The sequence below is a fragment of the Pleurodeles waltl genome, chromosome 5, assembly GCF_031143425.1.
Source record: "Pleurodeles waltl isolate 20211129_DDA chromosome 5, aPleWal1.hap1.20221129, whole genome shotgun sequence".
NCBI classification, from domain to species: Eukaryota; Metazoa; Chordata; class Amphibia; order Caudata; family Salamandridae; genus Pleurodeles; species Pleurodeles waltl.
Window position 1 is genome coordinate 975,191,968 of NC_090444.1, and position 20,822 is coordinate 975,212,789.

General features: G+C 43.1%; 1 protein-coding gene across 3 annotated transcripts in view; it reads left to right on the forward strand.

Moving 5' to 3' along the window:
* PHACTR2 (phosphatase and actin regulator 2) overlaps positions 1-20,822 on the forward strand; it is a 786,224-nt gene that overhangs the window by 191,236 nt on the left and 574,166 nt on the right. For all 3 annotated transcript variants that reach the window (XM_069235123.1, XM_069235126.1, XM_069235127.1), the window contains exon 2: positions 4,621-4,692. In XM_069235123.1, coding sequence (XP_069091224.1) covers positions 4,621-4,692 — 72 coding nt within the window. The remainder of the gene's footprint in view (positions 1-4,620; positions 4,693-20,822) is intronic.

Genomic DNA, 20,822 nt, shown 5'->3' on the forward strand with positions numbered 1-20,822 from the left:
CTCTGCAAATACACATAACACAACATACCATAACAAGCATTGTCAAAGCCAATAGATCTGGCTTCGGTGTGTCATTACAGGTAAACACACGTATACACAAATGTTTATCATATAAAAGCTGACCCTAATGTCTTTGCTAATGGTGAGAGAAAAGTAGCACAAATGATTGCTTTCACTATAAAATACATATAGATGAACAGTTTAACATGACAATTGGTGTGATCATTTAGCGTACTTTTCAGTTTTAAATGTCTTCTGTACGTTCTATTGGAAGCACTTAATAAAAAGCTGATCTATATTCCAAATAATAAATAGGAACATGTGAGCAAGTAATACACCTGTGGGTGGGGCTAAAGCCCACTCTATGTATTTTTAAAACGCTAGTAACAATAGGCCAAGCAGACAATTGTGTTGTCAAACCAGACCTAAAACCCACATAGGGAAAAGGGGAGGGATTGCAACACTGAGGCAGGCCATAGAAACCAACCAATGTTTTGTATCCAGGTCGAGGACTATTTCCATGACTCTATGGAGATTTTACCACTAAAACCACCACTGTTATGAACACCATCGCTACTACAACTACTGCCCTTCTTAAAGCCAATGCCACCATTATCATTAAAAGCACCATTATGAGTGTGACTACTGATGAAGCAGAAAAAGAAAGGCTAACAAACGCTTATATATCATGTAACAAAATCGAATAAGGCAATGTGATTTTAGCAAAGAAAAATAATGTATGTGGGAAAATGTGCCCACGAAGTAGTTCGCCATTATTATAAACAAGCTTAATTAATCACGAAGAATCGATAATGTAGTAATCCGTCATAATTGCAGATGTATTTTATGATTTTCTTGTTGAAACTGTTATATGCTTAGCTTAAATTTAGCAGAGGCTTTGGCATAGTTGCCTGGTCTCAAATTTTAACTGTGTGGTTTTCACTTGTATTAACAAAACGTGATTAAAGTTTAAAGGCTGTGTTTTTCCAGTAGAAATGACTAATACACTTATCTCAAGGTTTCGTGCTAGGCAAGTTTCATCCCCTTTGAAGCAAGGTCAGTTTCTGCAGGTGCAGACAGTAAAGACACTGATACAGAAATAATTGGCAAACTTTGTTGCTACTTGTGTTCCAAAACTCCAAGGACACCTTATGCATAAATGAGTGCTAAGAGAAAGACACTATTCATTGGTCAAAGAGAAACCACCCTATGGACCCTCCAATGGAAGACCCTGAAGAATTTGGAACGTTTCTTACTTAAACCCACCGGACAAAGAGAAGCAAGCCATTTTCTTTGATGCCATTTTGAAGCAAGATTCAAGAAGCCATTTTGATGACACTTTGATGCTTTTTCTCTATCCCAGAGAGAGAGACTTAAGAAATTCTCACCCTAGAGACTTTAACTTTAGTTTTACCCCGTCTTGCCCATACGATAACTTTTGGCCCATTTTTGTTGCTGCAAGGAAAAGTTGCCATACACTTTGCCCCTTTGAATTCTGCCCCATGCTGATCGAACCGATACCTGAAGGACGAAGACTTTTCCTTGAATGCTGATTGTAATTGGTAATTATAAAATGATAAAATGTATTATGCATTGTGTTTTCCTTCTTAGGTACCAACTGCTTAATTTTGACAGAGCCTAAGCTAGAAGTTTTTCTAAATTTGTGTTGACTAAATTAGTTGTGCATGAAGCCCCACATGCCAATGCTAATCAGAGGTTAGTTGAGGTATTCATTTGATGCACCATGATGAATTGAAATCTTGTTATGCTGACCGATGTATGCAATTAGTAAAATTCAGTTACTCTTATTAGTGATTTGCATTGCTATAACCGAGTGCATTATAATCCAAATCTTGCATAGATTGCGTTTCTTCCGTCGCTATGGACAGCTAGTAATGTTCGTATACATATATCATTTGATTTTGAGACTTACTTATATTGTGTTAGCTTTGTTAATATAGGGAAATAAACTCATTAACTTTTAATAAACTGGTGTGGTTATTCTTGACTGAAAGGTCATGGTGTGTCTAATTGCTGATTTTCTGTTTAACTAATTTGTTGATTGATTACTAATCGAGTATTGGTTATTGATTGTAAATGATTATTAATTATTGATTTGAGGGATCCGACTATTTTGGATGAGGAGAACCCAACTCGGTCAAAAGGTTCACCGACCTCCGGCGTGTCCAAGTATAAGTAATTTATAAGGACTGGACGCGCTGTCACTACTCCCTGACAATTACCATCACTATTACCAGTAACACCACCACCATTCCCACCAACACAGTACTGTTACCATTTCCAAAACCACCATGCCAACCCACACTACCACTGCTATCATCAATACCACCCCTGAGCAGCAGCCGTTGCATATGTCAATGGAGGGGTACGTTTAAAAAAAAAAAAAAAGAAAACACTGACTTTGCGCCGCCCGTCTCCTGCCACCGTCTCCTGCCACCTTGCTCCTCCTGTGGTGTCCCAGCATCTGTTGGGGCACCAGCACAGGCTACCCAGCAATCCGGGTGCTGCTTACATACTAAACATAGCAGGTAAGTAGCGTCAGGATTGGTCTCAGCAGCACTCACTGCCTCTCAGACGCAAACCTGGGATCTGTGCTGTTTCTCCAGCCTGGCTGTGTATACAGCTGGGATGGAGAAACCTAAGTTGCGCACGTGTGTTTTGCCGGCCTCAGGCAGCCAGTCAAATACACATGCGCACTTAGGTGCACTCTTCCCTCCTCCCCCCTCCCTCCTCCTGTGGCCCAGCCCCGCCCCTCCCTGTACTCTCTGCTGGCTGAGCCACCAGATGAAAAATTATGAAAAATAAAACAAGAGAAGGCTATTGTTTTATTTTGCATCTGCTGGCTCAGCCAGGGGGATGACACCCCTCCGCCACTGCAGAGAAGCCACCCCTGCCACCACTGCGATGACCACAATCCCAGTATTATTACCATAACTACTAACCCCACCATTACCATTTCCACACCTATTAAGCTGACTAGCACCACCATTATCATTACCATCAACACTATCCTCCTTGCCATAACCATTACCACCACCACCACTATTACCACAACCAACATACAATCAAATCCACCCCCGCTAACACTACCATTAACCCCATCATTACTACCACAATTTTTACCATCAAAAATACTGCAAACACCATTGCCCCTACCTCCATTAACGCCACTATAAGTACCATCATCATCATCGATACCACCATCTGCCACTTTGATTACACCATTATTAATACCACTACCATTACCATCATTGAAAATTACTACCATCATTACTAATACCACCACTGCCATTGACACCACTACTGTTAACACTACGAACATGAGTATAGTCACTACTAATACCACCACCAATACCATTGCCACCATTATCACCGCCATCATCATCACCACCCCCAATATTACCACCAGTTGCGCAACAATTCTAACCAATATTACAACCAATGTCAATGGAACTGGTTTCAATGAACTGGAGCAACCAGATATAGGCATGAACAAATACTGTTTGCATTTGATAGCACATTAAAGCCAGACATTTTGGCTTGTTAGGTCTAGCAACAGTCAACGTTAGCTTCAGTGTTGTAATCAATTCTTCAAAAAGGTATGAAAAGAAGTACAGAGAGATAATGGCACATGTGTCAGCCCCTTCAGCTAATGGCTTTCGTGTGTTTTTCATGGTTTGACATTGATCGGGTAGGCTTTCAATCAAGGCTATGGCATCTTGTGTATCGTTACATATTTCCAATGTTTTTCCATTGTGTTTTGATGCTGGGGAATCGAGAATGTCGATTTCATGTATGGTTGCACTTTTGCATTTGTGTTCCCATTATCTTTTGGTGATGGGACAGCAAGTAGTCCTTTTTTACACATGGGCCGTAGTGTGTTCTTTGAAGTTTTTACTTTGCTGACACTATGACATTTTAATTGTTTGTTAATGGATTTATTTAGGAATCGGTGGCAGTTTGAATGTCTTCGCATATAATAAAGCTAAAATGCTACTCACTATTCACATTTACATGTTTATTTGTTTTATTTTGCTGCTGTGCTATTGTTGGATTTACAGCTTTTTATGTGCACAATATATTGATGTATTTGCACATAGGCTTTCTTGAAGATGCAACGTAAATGCTGGTCCTAGTTCAAAATTATCTACCCCGCAATATTTTGCAGTACATATCTTTGGATGTCAACACTCACCATGCAAAATTAATCTTCCTGCTCCTTTCCATAGCAGTCCTCTTTGAAGATGCAACTTAACTGTACTAATGCAGCTAGCTCAGCAAATGGGCGTCATTATGGGATTTTGTTTTTATGACAGCTGAGGGCAACACTCCATTCACTCGCCTGTTACCAAACACACACCCCTACAAATAGCCAGTTGGGAGACTATCTTTGGGGTCTAAGACTATATACTGGAACCAAACAACAGAGCAGCAGAGACATGACCAGTGTTTATTGTCCAAGAGTAAATAGGAGGAAAACAACTAATTGGAAAGTGTAATTTCTTTGGTTAGCAAAGTCATTATGACTATGATGTAAAATGTTTTTGATTGTTCCTTCTTTAGAAAATAGTTATCAACATCAGTTTATTTTTACTTTAGGAGGACATGTGATCAAAAGTGGCATTTGTCAGAATGCAACAGGCCATGCTGGAACAAAGGAGCAAGCTGAAGGTAAGAGTAGATCCTCCAAGTCTATGTTCTACACGTAAAATAAGATAATTTCTTGCTATGCTCATAATGAAAGACAATTTGACTGTACACGAATGTTGTAAAATATTGGCGAACAAAATCCTTCCGAAAAAAATAAATAATTAAAACAGTATTGTAAAACAGCCTTTCTTAAGGGATATTGAGTGAGCATCTACATCTAGAGTTTGAGGGAAAAGTGGCTAATATGGCTATTTCATTTGCTTTTTCACGGAGGTTGTTATACAGCATGGTTGTTTGCCTGATAAATTATCTCTGTGCTAGATGTAATGCTGGGTGGATCTGAAGTAAGCTGTGAATCAGGGTACCTGTATATTTAGTGATGGAAGGATTTAGTGGTATGGGCAGAAAACTATGCAGTGGAGGTCAACTAACTAACTGTAGAAAAGAGTGCTGGGTGTAGGTCAGCTAGATGTCAGTGTCGAATAGAGCTGCAAAGAAAGTGACGAATGGAATGCTTGAATTAATCTCAGCTACTGGTAATTACTTGGAGCACCCCAGCTCATTGTTATTATGCACACGATGCCACCTCACTTTCCACCCAGTCATTTGTAAATCGGTCTTGACCTTGCTCCTATTGGAACAGTCCAGCTCGAACTGCCAGGTCTGGCTTAGCAATTCATGCTCGATTGTTCAAATTGAAGCAGGCTCAAGGCTGATTAGCATATGGATGGGTATAACCTGAGGTGCATTGTGGCCATGGACTTAGATGTGGCTCAAGTAATTACGAGTAGCTGAGATTAATTTAAGCATCCCGCTCATCACTTTTTTTAATACTTCAGTGTTAAATAGAGCAGCAGATGATCCATGTTGTGCTGGGTGCATGAATATCACACTTGGTCTTTGATATTTGTAGAAATGACAAGGTATTTAGTACTGGAATGCAGTGCTGTGAAGAAAAATTGGAAGAGAGTTTCTAAAAATGTAATTAACTTAATCCAGTTTTCTTTAGTAACATAAGATCGATAATTATGTCACGACATTACCTCCAGCTTCATATAACAAAATGTATTATTGCTTATTATAATAAACTGAATGGGTCTCGATAGTGGACCTGTCAGAGCCACTGAATTCTACTGGGGTTTGATACATCAGACATTAGAGAACATTAGTTGTACATGACCTCATCTGTGAAAAAAGTTCAGCAGAGAAGGACAATGTGTCCAGTGTCAATGAATGCACTAGTGCGGTGTATGGATGGGTGCTGCCTTTACGTTATGTGTATACATATGAATTAATTTATAGAGGTATCAGAAAGAGTACTGTGGATAATGGTCCAAAACTACATTTGGATTTGGTGATAAAATAAACAATAAGCTCGAGGTCCAGACAGTTTGTAAATGTCACCAGAACCCTGAGATGACTTTATTGAACTAAAATATATATGTTCTCCATTAAGAACAGTAATTACTACACATTTATTTTGAGGACGTTGTGCTACATGAAAAATACACTTTATGACAGAAAAAATGTATTGAAAACTCTAATGGAAAACCAAGGCAATATTGTTTGTATGCAGTAAGGAGAAGAGGAAATGTGAGTATATTTTTAATGTGGTGGGATTTTGTATTAAACTCGCCTTGTCTGTAAATTTGAGAGGGCTTTGAAGCTTCTGACTGCAAGGTTCAACTAACAACAGTCAGTTTTCAGTAAAAAGAAACCTTGCTAATATGTAAAAAAAACGATGGTGATAGTATACATAACGCAGAAAAAGTCCTGACTTAGATGAAACTTGAATTATTTGCACAAGTCACCAAGGGGCACATGTATCAAACATTTTTTGCATTTGCAAACAGTGCAAATTGCTAAATTCCACCGTTTCTGAATACAAAAGTGTCTTTCCAAATGTATGAAAGGCATTGGCAGTCCCATTTTAGGGAATCCCAATTTTTTGCGATTCCCTAAAATTGCAACTCCAAATAGGGAATCGCAGTTAGTGATTTCCTAATTAGGAAATTGTAAATAGGGATTTCCTAATTATGATTCCCTAAGCACATGTAACAAGCATTTCCTAAATGCAAAATGGGCATTTTATTTACTTAATTTAACTTTGTTTCAAAGTGCTCCATTGCAATATGGTACTTTGGCAAGTTACATATAACAGACTTTCTCACATTTGCAGTGAATATGAAAAAAATGTTTTGCATTTAAAGTGAGAGCAAGGAGGAGGATTGTGGAAGAATGTCAGAATGTGATAACAGTTAGGTCTAACAAATTGTTAGTAATTTTGGTACAAAAAAGTAATTAGCTTGGGAAGAAGCAATTAAGGTGGTTTCCTAAGGGCTTCCAGAATGCAATGAAGGCTGTTGCACAGATAAATTATGATGTTCTGGGCAGCAGTCACAGCTCCTGTGAATGATTTCTTCTGGGAAAGAAATACTCTGATTTGTAGGCTGTTGTGACTATAAAAGCTATTAGTCCACCAGAGATGAATAATAGATTAGGCTCTAAGGATTAGCAGATTTGTATGATAGACAGCATACTTTGAGACTCATCCTTTCATTGTAGGGCAGCAAATGGACTTTATACAGGACTGGTGTAATGTGGTAAATTTTGCCCAAACTGGTTAGCACAATGGCCACTGAGCAGAGTATTGCCTCAAGTGGTGCAACAACTGATAGAGGAACACCTGCAATGATTGCATCCTGGACTCTAACCGAGAGTAAAGAAGAGTATCATCTACTATATTCGGATAATCTGTTGAAGTAAGTTGTTAAACTTTCTTTACTCAGTGGATGAGTAATGTTGTTGATTTTGCCACTCTGTTATTGTGTGTTATGAACAATAGGGTGATGTCAAGGGTAAAATCCAAGAGTTTTTTTTTACGTGGGAGAGAGTGAGGAGTAGATTGTGAGGTTCAGGAGTCCACGTTAAAAGGTTAAACTTGCATTTGTGAGAAGGTGGGAATAAAAGGAATTCTGTAAAGAATGTTTTGAGCAGCAACTTTTCTGACAAGTGCACAGGGAGAAGATGTTGATGTTTTAAGGCATATTTATGTATTATGGGCATAATGCTGGAAGTGGAAGGGCATGCCTGCATTCCCATGGCTCAGAGTCTTTAAGTACATCTTGCATTAAATATGTTCTAGGATAGAGATCTGGAGAATAATTTTAGTCACCCCAGCGTCTGAATCACTCATCTTCACCAGTTGCAGGAGTATAGGTGATGCATGCCCACCAGGAGTACCTCATGCACACAAACTTTTACTTCAACATTTATGGTTCTCATTTGTTGCCCCTAAATATTTTCTTTTTAGTGAGACTTTTTACTTATTTTTACTTTTTATTCAACCCTGATTTCGATTACAATGCTCAAATTTCATTTACATTTTATGAAGAGGATGCAGATAAAAAGAAATTGCTCTGATGAAAGTCAAAGGTGTGGTTAGGGTCCTTCATTATCTGAATGCATTATTATGCCTTGATATTAGCTAACTGATGGAAGAAAATTTTATTCAGACTAGATTTCTCAATTATGCCGGATCTGCAAATTATCAAAAGGTATTTGTGAGTGTAACATCCTTTTGATGGAAGGATTTTGAAACAATCCATTAGGGAATGGGGAAGGAGTGTGGTGCCTGTGTTTGTGTGCTTTATAAATATCCATTAGGGTAGTACAAATCAATTCTTCCGTTATGGAGAGTGTTAAACCTTAGGCTGCTCTTTCCCCAAACGTTTTGCCTTCACTCATCCTATATTTGCTGAATTTGTTTTTGCTGGCCTTAGGACTCTGTGCACTTTATCATTGTTAACCAGTGCTCAAGTGTTTGTGCTCACACCCTAAAAGATTAAAATTGGCTTACATCTGATTGGAATATTTAATTTTCTTATACTCCCTAGTAAAGAGGTATAACATATACTCAGGCCTCTAGCACTTATTGTGCCACCCACTTAAGCAGCCTATTTAAACATATCTTGGGCCTGCCCTTGCAGCCTGTTAGCTGTTAGCAGTTTTAAACTGCAAATTCGACTTGGCAACCTCCTTGCCAAGCCTTAAACTCAATTTTCTTTTTACAACATAGGGCCATAGACAACCATAGGGCAGGGTGCATTGTAATTAAAAAGTGGGGCATGTACTTTTAAGTTTAACATATTCTGGTAGTGAAAAACTTCCAAATTTGTTTTTCACTACTGCGAGGCCTGCCCCTTCCATGGGATAACATTGGGTTACCTTATTCCATTTAATAAGTGCTAACCTTTGATTGTGAGCAGGTAGGTCGGAAAGTAATGTTTGGTATCTGTAGGAAGTTGGCTCTGTATGCACTATTTCAAAGTAAGGAATAGTATGCACAGAGTCCAAGGGTTCCCCTCAGAGGTAAGATAGTGGCAAAAAGAGATAATACTAATGCTCTATTTTGTGGTAGTGTGGTCGAGCAGTAGGCTTATCAAAGGAGTAGTGTTAAGCATTTGTTGTACATACACGCAGGCAATAAATAAGGAACACACACTCAGAGACAATTCCAGGCCAATAGGTTTTTGTATAGAAAAATATATTTTCTTAGTTTATTTTTAAGAACCACAGGTTCAAATTCTACATGTAATACTTTGCATGAAAGGTATTGCAGGTAAGTACTTTAGGAACTTTGAATAATCACAATAGCATATATACTTTTCAAATAAAACACATATAGCTATTTTAAAACTAGACACTGCAATTTTCAACAGTTCCTGGGGGAGGTACATATTTGTTAGCTTTTGTAGGTAAGTAAACCACCTACGGGGTTCAAGTTTGGGTCCAAGGTAGCCCACCGTTGGGGGTTCAGAGCAACCCCAAAGTTACCACACCAGCAGCTCAGGGCCGGTCAGGTGCAGAGTTCAAAGTGGTGCCCAAAACGCATAGGCTTCAATGGAGAAGGGGGTGCCCCGGTTCCAGTCTACCAGCAGGTAAGTACCCGCGTCTTCGGAGGGCAGACCAGGGGGGTTTTGTAGGGCACCGGAGGGGCTACACAAGTTAGCACAGAAAGCACACCCTCAGCAGCACGGGGGCAGCCGGGTGCAGTGTGCAAACACACGTCGGGTTTCCAATGGAAATCAATGGGAGACCAAGGGGTCTCTTCAGCGATGCAGGCAGGCAAGGGGGGGCTCCTCGGGGTAGCCACCACCTGGGCAAGGGAGAGGGCCTCCTTCAGGTCCTGGGGGCTGCGGGTGCAGGGTCTTTTCCAGGCGTCGGGATCTGGGAGTCAGGCAGTCGCGGTCAGGGGGGAGCCTCGGGATTCCCTCTGCAGGCGTCGCTGTGGGGGCTCAGGGGGGACAACTTTGGTTACTCACAGTCTCGGAGTCGCCGGAGGGTCCTCCCTGAAGTGTTGTTTCTCCACCAGTCGAGTCGGGGTCGCCGGGTTGCAAGTCTCACGCTTCTGGCGGGAAACGCTGTTGTCTTTAAGTTGCTCCTTTGGAAACAAAGTTGCAGTCTTGGGTGAACAGAGCCGCTGTCCTCAGGAGTTTCTTGGTCCTTCTAGAGCAGGGCAGTCCTCTGAGGATTCAGAGGTCGCTGGTCCTGGGGAAAGCGTCGCTGGAGCAGTGTCTTTTCGAAGTGGGGAGACAGGCCGGTAGAGCTGGGGCCAAAGCAGTTGGTGTCTCCGTCTTCTTCTGCAGGGTTTTTCAGCTTAGCAGTCCACTTCTTCTTAGGTTGCAGGAATCTGAGTTCCTAGGTTCAGGGGAGCCCTTAAATACTAAATTTAAGGGCGTGTTTAGGTCTGGGGGGTTAGTAGCCAATGGCTACTAGCCCTGAGGGTGGGTACACCCTCTTTGTGCCTCCTCCCAAGGGGAGGGGGTCACATTCCTATCCCTATTGGGGGAATCCTCCATCTGCAAGATGGAGGATTTCTAAAAGTTAGTCACCTCAGCTCAGGACACCTTAGGGGCTGTCCTGACTGGCCAGTGACTCCTCCTTGTTATTCTCATTATTTCCTCCGGCCTTGCCGCCAAAAGTGGGGCCGTGGCCGGAGGGGGCGGGCAACTCCACTAGCTGGAATGCCCTGTGGTGCTGGAACAAAGGGGGTGAGCCTTTGAGGCTCACCGCCAGGTGTTACAGCTCCTGCCTGGGGGAGGTGATAGCATCTCCACCCAGTGCAGGCTTTGTTACTAGCCACAGAGTGACAAAGGCACTCTCCCCATGTGGCCAGCAACATGTCTCGAGTGTGGCAGGCTGCTAAAACCAGTCAGCCTACACGGGTAGTTGGTTAAGGTTTCAGGGGGCACCTCTAAGGTGCCCTCTGGGGTGTATTTTACAATAAAATGTACACTGGCATCAGTGTGCATTTATTGTGCTGAGAAGTTTGATACCAAACTTCCCAGTTTTCAGTGTAGCCATTATGGTGCTGTGGAGTTCGTGTTTGACAGACTCCCAGACCATATACTCTTATGGCTACCCTGCACTTACAATGTCTAAGGTTTTGCTTAGACACTGTAGGGGCACAGTGCTCATGCACTGGTGCCCTCACCTATGGTATAGTGCACCCTGCCTTAGGGCTGTAAGGCCTGCTAGAGGGGTGACTTATCTATACTGCATAGGCAGTGTGAGGTTGGCATGGCACCCTGAGGGGAGTGCCATGTCGACTTACTCGTTTTGTCCTCACCAGCACACACAAGCTGGCAAGCAGTGTGTCTGTGCTGAGTGAGGGGTCCCAAGGGTGGCATAAGATATTCTGCAGCCCTTAGAGACCTTCCCTGGCATCAGGGCCCTTGGTACCAGGGGTACCAGTTAAAAGGGTCTTACCTGGATGCCAGGGTGTGCCAATTGTGAAAACAAAACTACAGGTTAGGGAAAGAACACTGGTGCTGGGGCCTGGTTAGCAGGCCTCAGCACACTTTCAAATCAAAACATAGCATCAGCAAAGGCAAAAGGTCAGGGGGTAACCATGCCAAGGAGGCATTTCCTTACAGTATCTGAGAAATTCTAATATAAAATCATCTTCCATTGTAATGTCAGATTTTAAGCGACAGTTTTGAAAATGGCACTTTTAAAAATGTAGCATTTCCCTGTCATAACTAGTTGGTGCCTGCAGCCTGTTCCTGAGTCACATGGCTGGGTGTAGTTGGCAGTTGTTTTTTGTATATTCCTCCCAAACAGCCACACAATACAGGGGTAGGTGTGTCTGGATGGGCCACAACTGGCAGGATGAGGGTTGGTGGTAGAAGGGGATGGAGCTGGACACAGCCCAAATTGCTAGTCAATAGGGTGTGCTCTGCCTTTACACAAAGAACTTCCCACTAGCTTTGTTTGACTGCAAACAGACTGGGACCAGGGCGGGGAGGCATGAAATTTCTAGCACTTTTGAAAGGGGGACTTAAAAAAAAAAAGGACCAACCTGCTCATCGATCCACCTAAGGTGCATTACCAGTTGGCGTGACTTAGCGGCAGCTCCCGCTATATTCTTCTGAGCAGCTGCAAATCCTGTTCAGAGACTCCTTTTAGAAGGGGTATCTGGCCTCATGGAGGCCTCATCAGTTGCAGCCTGAATCTTCATCCTGTTGGAGATCTTAAACTTCCAAAAAAGAGAATAAGAGCCTGATTTAGATTTCAGCGGATGGGTTACTTCATCACAACAGTGACGAATATCCCGTCTGCCGAAATATAACTTCCACTGGAAATAATGGGATTAATATTTTGGCAGATGGGATATCCGTCACCATTGTGATGGAGTAACTCATCTGCCAAAATCTAAATCAAGCCCTAAGTCACAATGAAGAATAGTTAATTGCGACTTCAGCCAGTGGCTCTCTGACAGCCCCGGACACCACCAGCTGCCTTGCCCTGCTGAACTTTACCTTCTCAGTCATTTTTCTGCCAAATTTCTTCAAAGTCCGGAGGTAAGTAGAGACCAGGCCCAATCCATTTCTTGCATCCAGCCCACACTCCATCACAGCTGGTCCTAACTTTCCACTTTGGTCCACTCTGACATGACTAGATTTATGCACTTAGCGATGAGCTTTGAGGTGCTAGTTTTCATCTTAAACTTTAAAAATGTATAACTCCGGTTCTGCTGATTGGATTTGTTTGTGGATTGTTTGGGTGTCAAATAATGTATTACAATTTACAGTATTTTCCTAAATTGCTGTGTGATTTTTCTTGTGTTGTGTTTTCACTTTATTATTGTTTAAGTGCTGCATTAAAACTTTAAACATTGCCTCTAAGTTGAGCCTGACTGCTTCTGTGCCAACCTACCAGAGAGTTAAGAACATGGTAATTAAGTGACGTCTAGTGGTTCACTGTGACAGGGATTGTGGCTGTTTGCTTGAGCAGGGTTTCCCACCACGCAACCAACAACCCAATTTCTCACAGGGAAGCATTTTCTAAAGACAGCTGCTAGAAGAGGGGGTGGTGATCTAGTTTGTTGACATATTATATGAAAGTTGACATTTCTTCAGAGTAACCAAATAAGTGAATGAATGAGTTACATATTCAAAATGTAAAATGTCCAAAAAGGGCCTCATGAAGTGAACTAGTTGTTTAGTGGGTGTCAGATAATTTATTAGATCTTGGTTGTTTTATGTGGTTGTCTGTTTATCCTTTGTATCAATTATATTCTACTCCTCATAAAGCCACTACTGTTTATTGTTTAAAAGACGCATGGGATGAAGGTGCACTGTAAGTTAGGTTCAAGATTAACGTGATGGATATCCTTACTTGTCTACCCTTTACCAGCTTGTTTCTGCAATATTATTACATATTATGTATTGAGGCTCAATTCTATTGTGATTAGGTTAGCCATAGACTGTTTATTGTGTAGTAGTTGCAAAGGTGAAAGTAATTTGATCAGCACATATTATGATATGGTTCATTTATTCTTGTCAGTCCTTAATAAGAAAAAGCTTGGCTCAAACCACATAAAAACTCTGTCAGCTATGCACCACTTCATAAAACAGATTGCACCTATAATGTGAACTACCTAAGCAGGCAGAGAATGTATTTGCAAAGTTGATGGTAACTGCAGTGCAAAACCATCTTTTTGACTGGGTTAAAATCCTAAATGTCCTTCACATACTTTGCACATACAATATACTCTGTCATAACATACAACAGTATGTCTTCACATGTTCATCTTCACTCCTCCCTACATACACTTTCCCATCCTTTCCCTACTGTGATTAGATTAAACCTTGACATTGTTGGCAACTGCAGTTAGTTAGAATATTGAGATATATAGAAATGTGTGTAATATGAGTGAAATCCATGTATCTGCAGACATATAGAATTATACATGGCTAATTGAAACTAGTGGTGATGTTTTTCACCAAGAGGTTCTACGTGGCATCAGACAAATAAAGAGAGTGATGCTCAAGTTGACTGTGATGTAATAGAGAATCCACCAGTTACACTTCTCCAATTTTGTGTTATGTATTGCCCCCCCACACCCTTTTCTCCTACTCATGTTAGGAGCACTGAAGTAAAGGAATCATGGAGGGAACCACTCATAGCCAGGTGTCTGGTCAACCAACCTAACTATGTTCGGTATTAGGTTCCCAACCCTGACCACATTCTGTGCATTTCCTCTCCTTCCCCTTTGCCCCCTACAAAACAATAATCTCTGGAGACTATGCTGATGTGTGCAATTATAGAGAAGTGAGTGCTTCCCCTTATGATGTAGGAACTGTTGCTATACTATAGCAGTGGATAACAGATTTTGAATCCAGTATTCCTCTTAATGGATCTCAATAAATGCTATACACAGCCACTGTTTATGCTCCCTAAGAACCCTATGTATTTGTCTAGCTCACTTAAATAAACACAGTGAGCACTGGGATGGCAGAAATTGCTTTATGCACGTCATTGGAAGTAGGCACTGTTTGGTTTGGTGGGTAAGGCAGCATGGTGACTGTAGGAAAGTACCATCTTGCCTGGCATGTTACCCCCATATTTCACTGTATATATGTTGTTTTAGTCTATGTGTCACTGGGACCCTGCCAGGCAGGGCCCCAGTGCTCATACTTATGTGCCCTGTATGTGTTCCCTGTGTGATGACTAACTGTCTCACTGAGGCTCTGCTAACCAGAACCTCAGTGGTTATGCTCTCTCTGCTTTCCAAATTTGTCACTAACAGGCTAGTGACTAAATTGACCAATTCACATTGGCATACTGTTACACCCATATAATTCCCTAGCATATGGTACTAAGGTACCCAGGGTATTGGGGTTCCAGGAGATCCCTATGGGCTGCAGCATTTCTTTTGCCACCCATAGGGAGATATGACAATTCTTACACAGGCCTGCCAGTGCAGCCTGAGTGAAATAACGTCCACGTTATTTCATAGCCATTTACCACTGCACTTAAGTAACTTATAAGTCACCTATATGTCTAACCTTCACCTGGTGAAAGTTGGGTGCAAAGTTACTTAGTGTGAGGGCACCCTGGCACTAGCCAAGGTGCCCCCACATCGTTCAGGGCAAATTCCCCGGACTTTGTGAGTGCGGGGACACCATTACACGCGTGCACTGTACATAGGTCACTACCTATGTACAGCGTCACAATGGTAACTCCGAACATGGCCACGTAACATATCTAAGATCATGGAATTGTCACCCCAATGCCATTCTGGCATTGGGGGGACAATTCCATAATCCCCCGGGTCTCTAGCACAGAACCCGGATACTGGCAAACTGCCTTTCCGGGGTCTCCACTGCAGCTGCTGCTGCTGCCAACCCCTCAGACAGGTTTCTGCCCTCCTGGGGTCCAGGCATCCCTGGCTCAGGAAGGCAGAACAAAGGACTTCCTCTGAAAGAGGGTGTAACACCCTCTCCCTTTGGAAATAGGTGTGAAGGCTGGGGAGGAGTAGCCTCCCCCAGCCTCTGGAAATGCTTTGATGGGCACAGATGGTGCCCATCTCTGCATAAGCCAGTCTACACCGGTTCAGGGATCCCCCAGCCCTGCTCTGGCGTGAAACTGGACAAAGGAAAGGGGAGTGACCACTCCCCTGACCTGCACCTCCCAGGGGAGGTGCCAGAGCTCCTCCAGTGTGTCCCAGACCTCTGCCATCTTGGAAACAGAGGTGTTTGTGGCCCACTGGACTGCTCTGAGTGGCCAGTGCCAGCAGGTGACGTCAGAGGCTCCTCCTAATAGGCTCTTACCTCTCTTGGTAGCCAATCCTCCTTCCTAGGTAGCCAAACCTCCTTTTCTGGCTATTTAGGGTCTCTGCTTTGGGGATCTCACCAGATAACGAATGCAAGAGCTCACCAGAGTTCCTCTGCATCTCCCTCTTCACCTTCTGCCAAAGGATCGACCGCTGACTGCTCAGGACGCCTGCAAAACCGCAACAAAGTAGCAAGATGACCTCTAGAAACCTTGTATCGCTTCATCCTGCCGGCTTTCTCGACTGTTTCCAGGTGGTGCATGCTCTGGGGGTAGCCTGCCTCCTCTCTGCACCAGGAGCTCTGAAGAAATCTCATGTGGGTCGATGGAATCTTCCCCCTGCAACCGCAGGCAACAAAAGACTGCATCACCGGTCCTCTGGGTCCTCTGGGTCCCCTCTCAGCACGACGAGCGTGGTCCCTGGAACTCAGCAACTCTGTCCAAGTGACTCCCACAGTCCAGTGACTCTTCAGTCCAAGTTTGGTGGAGGTAAGTCCTTGTCTCCCCACGCTAGACTGCATTGCTGGGTACCGTGTGATTTGCAGCTGCTCCGGCTCCTGTGCACTCTTCCAGGATTTCCTTCGTGCACTGCCAAGCTTGGGTCCCCGACACTCTAACCTGCAGCGCTCAACCTTCTGAGTTGTCCTCCGGCATCGTGGGACTCCCTTTTGTGACTTCAGGTGGACTCTGGCTCACTTTTCTTCTAAGTGCCTGTTCAGGTACTTCTCCGGGTGCTGTCTGCTTCTGTGAGGGCTCCCTGACTTGCTGGGCGTCCCCTCTGTCTCCTCATCCAAGTGGGGACATCCTGGTCCCTCCTGGGCCACAGCAGCATCCAAAAACCCTAACCGCAACCCTTGCAGCTAGCAAGGCTAGTTTGCAGTCTTTCTTCGTGGGAACACCTCTGCAAGCTTCTTCACGACGTGGGACATCCATCCTCCAAAGGAAAAGTTCCTAGTCCTCTTCGTTTTTGCAGAACACCAAGCTCCTTCCAACCAGTGGTTGCTTCCTTGCACCCTCAGCTGGCATTTCCTGGGCTCCTGCCCACTCTCGACACTGTCGCGACTCTTGGACTTGGTCCCCTTGTCTTACAGGTACTCAGGTCCGGAAATCCACTGTTGTTGCATTGCTGGTGTTTGTTCTCCTTGCAGAATCCCCCTATCATGACTTCTGTGCTCTCTGGGGGTAGTAGGTGCACTTTACACCTACATTTCAGGGTCTTGGGGTGGGCTATTTTTCTAACCCTCACTGTTTTCTAACAGTCCCAGCAACCCTCTACAAGCTCACATAGGTTTGGGGTCCATTCGTGGTTCGCATTCCACTTTTGGAGTATATGGTTTGTGTTGCCCCTATACATATGTGCTCCTATTGCAATCTACTGTAACTTTACATTGCTTGCATTACTTCCTTTTGCTATTACCTTCATAATTATGGTTTGTGTACATATATCTTGTGTATATTTCTCATCCTCATACTGAGGGTACTCACTGAGATACTTTAGGCATATTGTCATAAAAATAAAGTACCTTTATTTTTAGTATATCTGTGTGTTGTGTTTTCTTATGATATTTTGCATATGACACCAGTGGTATAGTAGGAGCTTTACATGTCTCCTAGTTCAGACTAAGCTGCTTTGCCATAGCTACCTTCTATCAGTCTAAGCTGCTAGAAACACCTCTTCTACACTAATAAGGAATAACTGGACCTGGCACAAGGTGTAAATGCCTCTGGTACCCACTACAAGCCAGGCCAGCCTCCTACAGTGACTAGAGCCACAAATGTGACCTTCTCAGTGTCTCCACCAGCCTTTTAATAAGCTCCTTTTCATGAGTTCCCTTGGTAGTCGTGGTTACTCCACAGATTCTGCCTTGCAGGTACAGGAAGTTGCTGTCTGGCTGTCAAGATGAGGCCAGATCTTTTGATGGCCTCTCCCGGAGATTCCATTCTGGGAATTCTCCCGCATTTTTTTGTTTACCTGCCATTGTATGAGAGATTTAAAGGGGCCGACTTGGTGGAAGTCAGCAATGTACAGTTTGGAAAGAGAAACAAAGGTGACAAAAAGGAGAGGAGGGAGAAATAACGGAAGTAAAATAGGAGAAAGCAGAGAGATTTTAGAGGTTTTGTTTATCAAAGCTGGTTTTCCACTAACAGAAACAATTACTGCTAGTTGTCCTTCTGCTGTATCTAGTCCTACTCCTCCACCCTGTATAGCCTGGTGCAGCTAAAGAGCGACAGCAAGATCTAGGTGGTCCAGAAGTGCACAGATTGTGTTTGATAATCAGATATTTTGCCCTCTCTGTGCTTATTTTCTCCTACTACTCTTTAGGATACCTGGGGCAAAGAGTCCAAAGAGGCCCAGGAGCGAAGAGGTTCCATGCACTTCATCAACTCCCATAAAACATTATCCTGATCCTTTGACAAAGAGACCATGAGAAAGCGGCAACCTCCTTATTAGAGGTCAGAATAAACATCAAACAAACAGACCAAAGCAAAGAATCAAGGCTAAACCTCCTAAGTAAAAACTATATCACCCACCTGCACCAGTGAGATCTAGAAACATAATGAAAACTGAAAGGGCGTCAGCATGTGAAACTAAAAATATGGTGATTACGATGAAATCAGCAGAAAGGGTTGATAAGGACCTTTAGGCTCTTGTGCAACACCTCGAGACTAAGAGGAAGTTAGAGATCAGATACTAAGAAGTTGGTAAAAAGTACCTTTACAGGGCTCCCAAACTATTTATCAGACATCTTTGAGAAAAGTTACCAGAAATCCAGTCCCTGTTGGATCATGTCAGGGAAATAATGGAGCTTCAAGAGACACTGGCGTACAATTTGGTGAGCACCTAGCCAGCGTTGTGCGCCGCCAGACCAAATCACTGAAAGTGCCTGCCCCTAGAGTAAAATAACCCCGCTTTCTCCCAGGGGAGCAGCCAGGATATTTCGGATACAACAGAGAATTCTATGGTTTCACAAAACTCTTTTTAGCACTTGATTGAGGTTTGCACACTTTATATACATTTTTGTGCTTACATTTTTCAAATATCTCATGTATGCGTATACACCTATTTGTTTAACACGCGTTAGCACATTGACGCGCAAGCGAATAATATGCTTTGCTGTTAGTTTTTTGTCTATACTGCTTAATACCTTCAATAAGAAGGTATCAAAAATTTAAAATGGTGTGGCGACTGCCATCAGAGGAATATTCTTATAAAAGGGGCAAAGATTACTCCTTGATATCTCTGACAAAGGTGTGTTTCTTTCAAGGTTGTTTGGGTTAGCGGCATATGACAGTACACAGCTCACAGGGAGTAGCAAAACAAATATATTCTCCAAAATGCTGAAGTCAGTACTCCCCTGATAAACTTAATGTCATATTTATGTCTTTCATGTAGAGTGTCTCTATAATTCCATTCCTCACTCATTTCTATTATTCTTTCTTCCTCGTTTTCTGTTCTGTTTTGATCCAATTTAGTTGACTGGGTTCATTATTGTATACAATATATGTGTCTGAAGTATTATATTGCTGTATACAGATAAGGCAAACACTAAGGTGTTTATATTTTAAATTGGGCTACAGTGAGACATTCTTTTCGAAGCACGATTTGTAGCACGTTTTTTCCTATTTATCCAATTATGTTTATCAGATACGGCTTCTCCGTTTGGGTGGAGGAGTGTCACCCCTCACCAGCAGCAACTGCGGCAAATCCTTTCACAAGGAAAGGATAATAAACTCTGTTTATTATCCTTTCCTTGTGAAAGGGGCGGGGCATTGGGGGTGAGGAGCAGAGGGTAGTGCACTGTGCACCCCCCTCAGATCGCATGTGTGTTTGGCCGGCCGTCTCGGGCCAGCCAAACACACACATGAGCACAGGGATCTCTCCAGCCCAGCAACACAGTTGCTGGGCTGGAGAGAGCTGACACAGGCTCCCAGTCTGACTGGGAGCACCCTGGCTGGGCACTCCCAGCCAATCCTGACGCTGCTCTGAAACGTGGGGAAGAAGAGTGCCTGTGTGTCTGTGGGAGGGGGGGTGCTTTGTGAGACGTAACCCCACTGCACTTCATGTGTAAGTGGAGGTAATCAGTGCTCCTGTTGTCTCGACTCCACCCCCAGGCAGTTTTCAAAGACCCCCTTTGTTACCAACAGAGAGGAAGGTGCTGGAGGAGCATGTGTTTTCAGCCAGTATTGCTTGACTTTCTCCCACCCTCCCCTACTCCATCCTAACATTTAAAAAAGACAATTAAACCCTACCGACTGCCTGAGCCTGCTTCCTTCCATCCGAAATAGGATTGGCATCCTTCATTGTATGCCCCTTCCAGTACTAAAGTTAGAAAAATAGCATAAAGCCTATATTTTGCCCCTTATCAGTACACACTTATGACAGTAAATGATAGAGGCAACCACTTTAAAAATGTGTTTGACAATTGCCCTGATGACCCCTGACTGACAATTAAAGTAAAAAAAAGACAGAAACAGTATGCTAAAATGAAGTTAGTGGACTTTATATAAATTTGAACGTAAGAGTCCGGTCCAAATTCTTAAAACGTGAACAGATGGCTAGTATTTTTCTGTGGCAAAGGTGGCAACCCTCATCCCAAAGCCATTTCCACTGATCTTTGTGCGAGAGCTGATACCCGGCACAGAGCAGATTGCTGCTTCAAGCAACCTGTTTACAGGACTGATATATCTTGTCAGTCGTGGGTGAACCGCATTCCCTCAACACTCTTAGTTGTGCAATGTCCTTCTAGAGGCGAGAAAACATGGGTGAATTGGCAAACCATCAGCCACTGTGCCACCTCCTCCCCTGAGTCCCTGAAAACTGGGATAAGGTGGCAGCCCCAGCTTCAGGTCATGGTTATGCTATCCTCTCACTTCAGAACAATGAAAGACAAAACTCGTTTTCACCGCTCCCATGTCAGAGCACTGAGTAGGTGAAACAATCTGAAAGCCTAACACTATCTTATGTTTGTGGAATACTCATGTCTCACCTTCTCCTTATCTAATTTCTTTCTCGGTGAAAATGCTAAGTG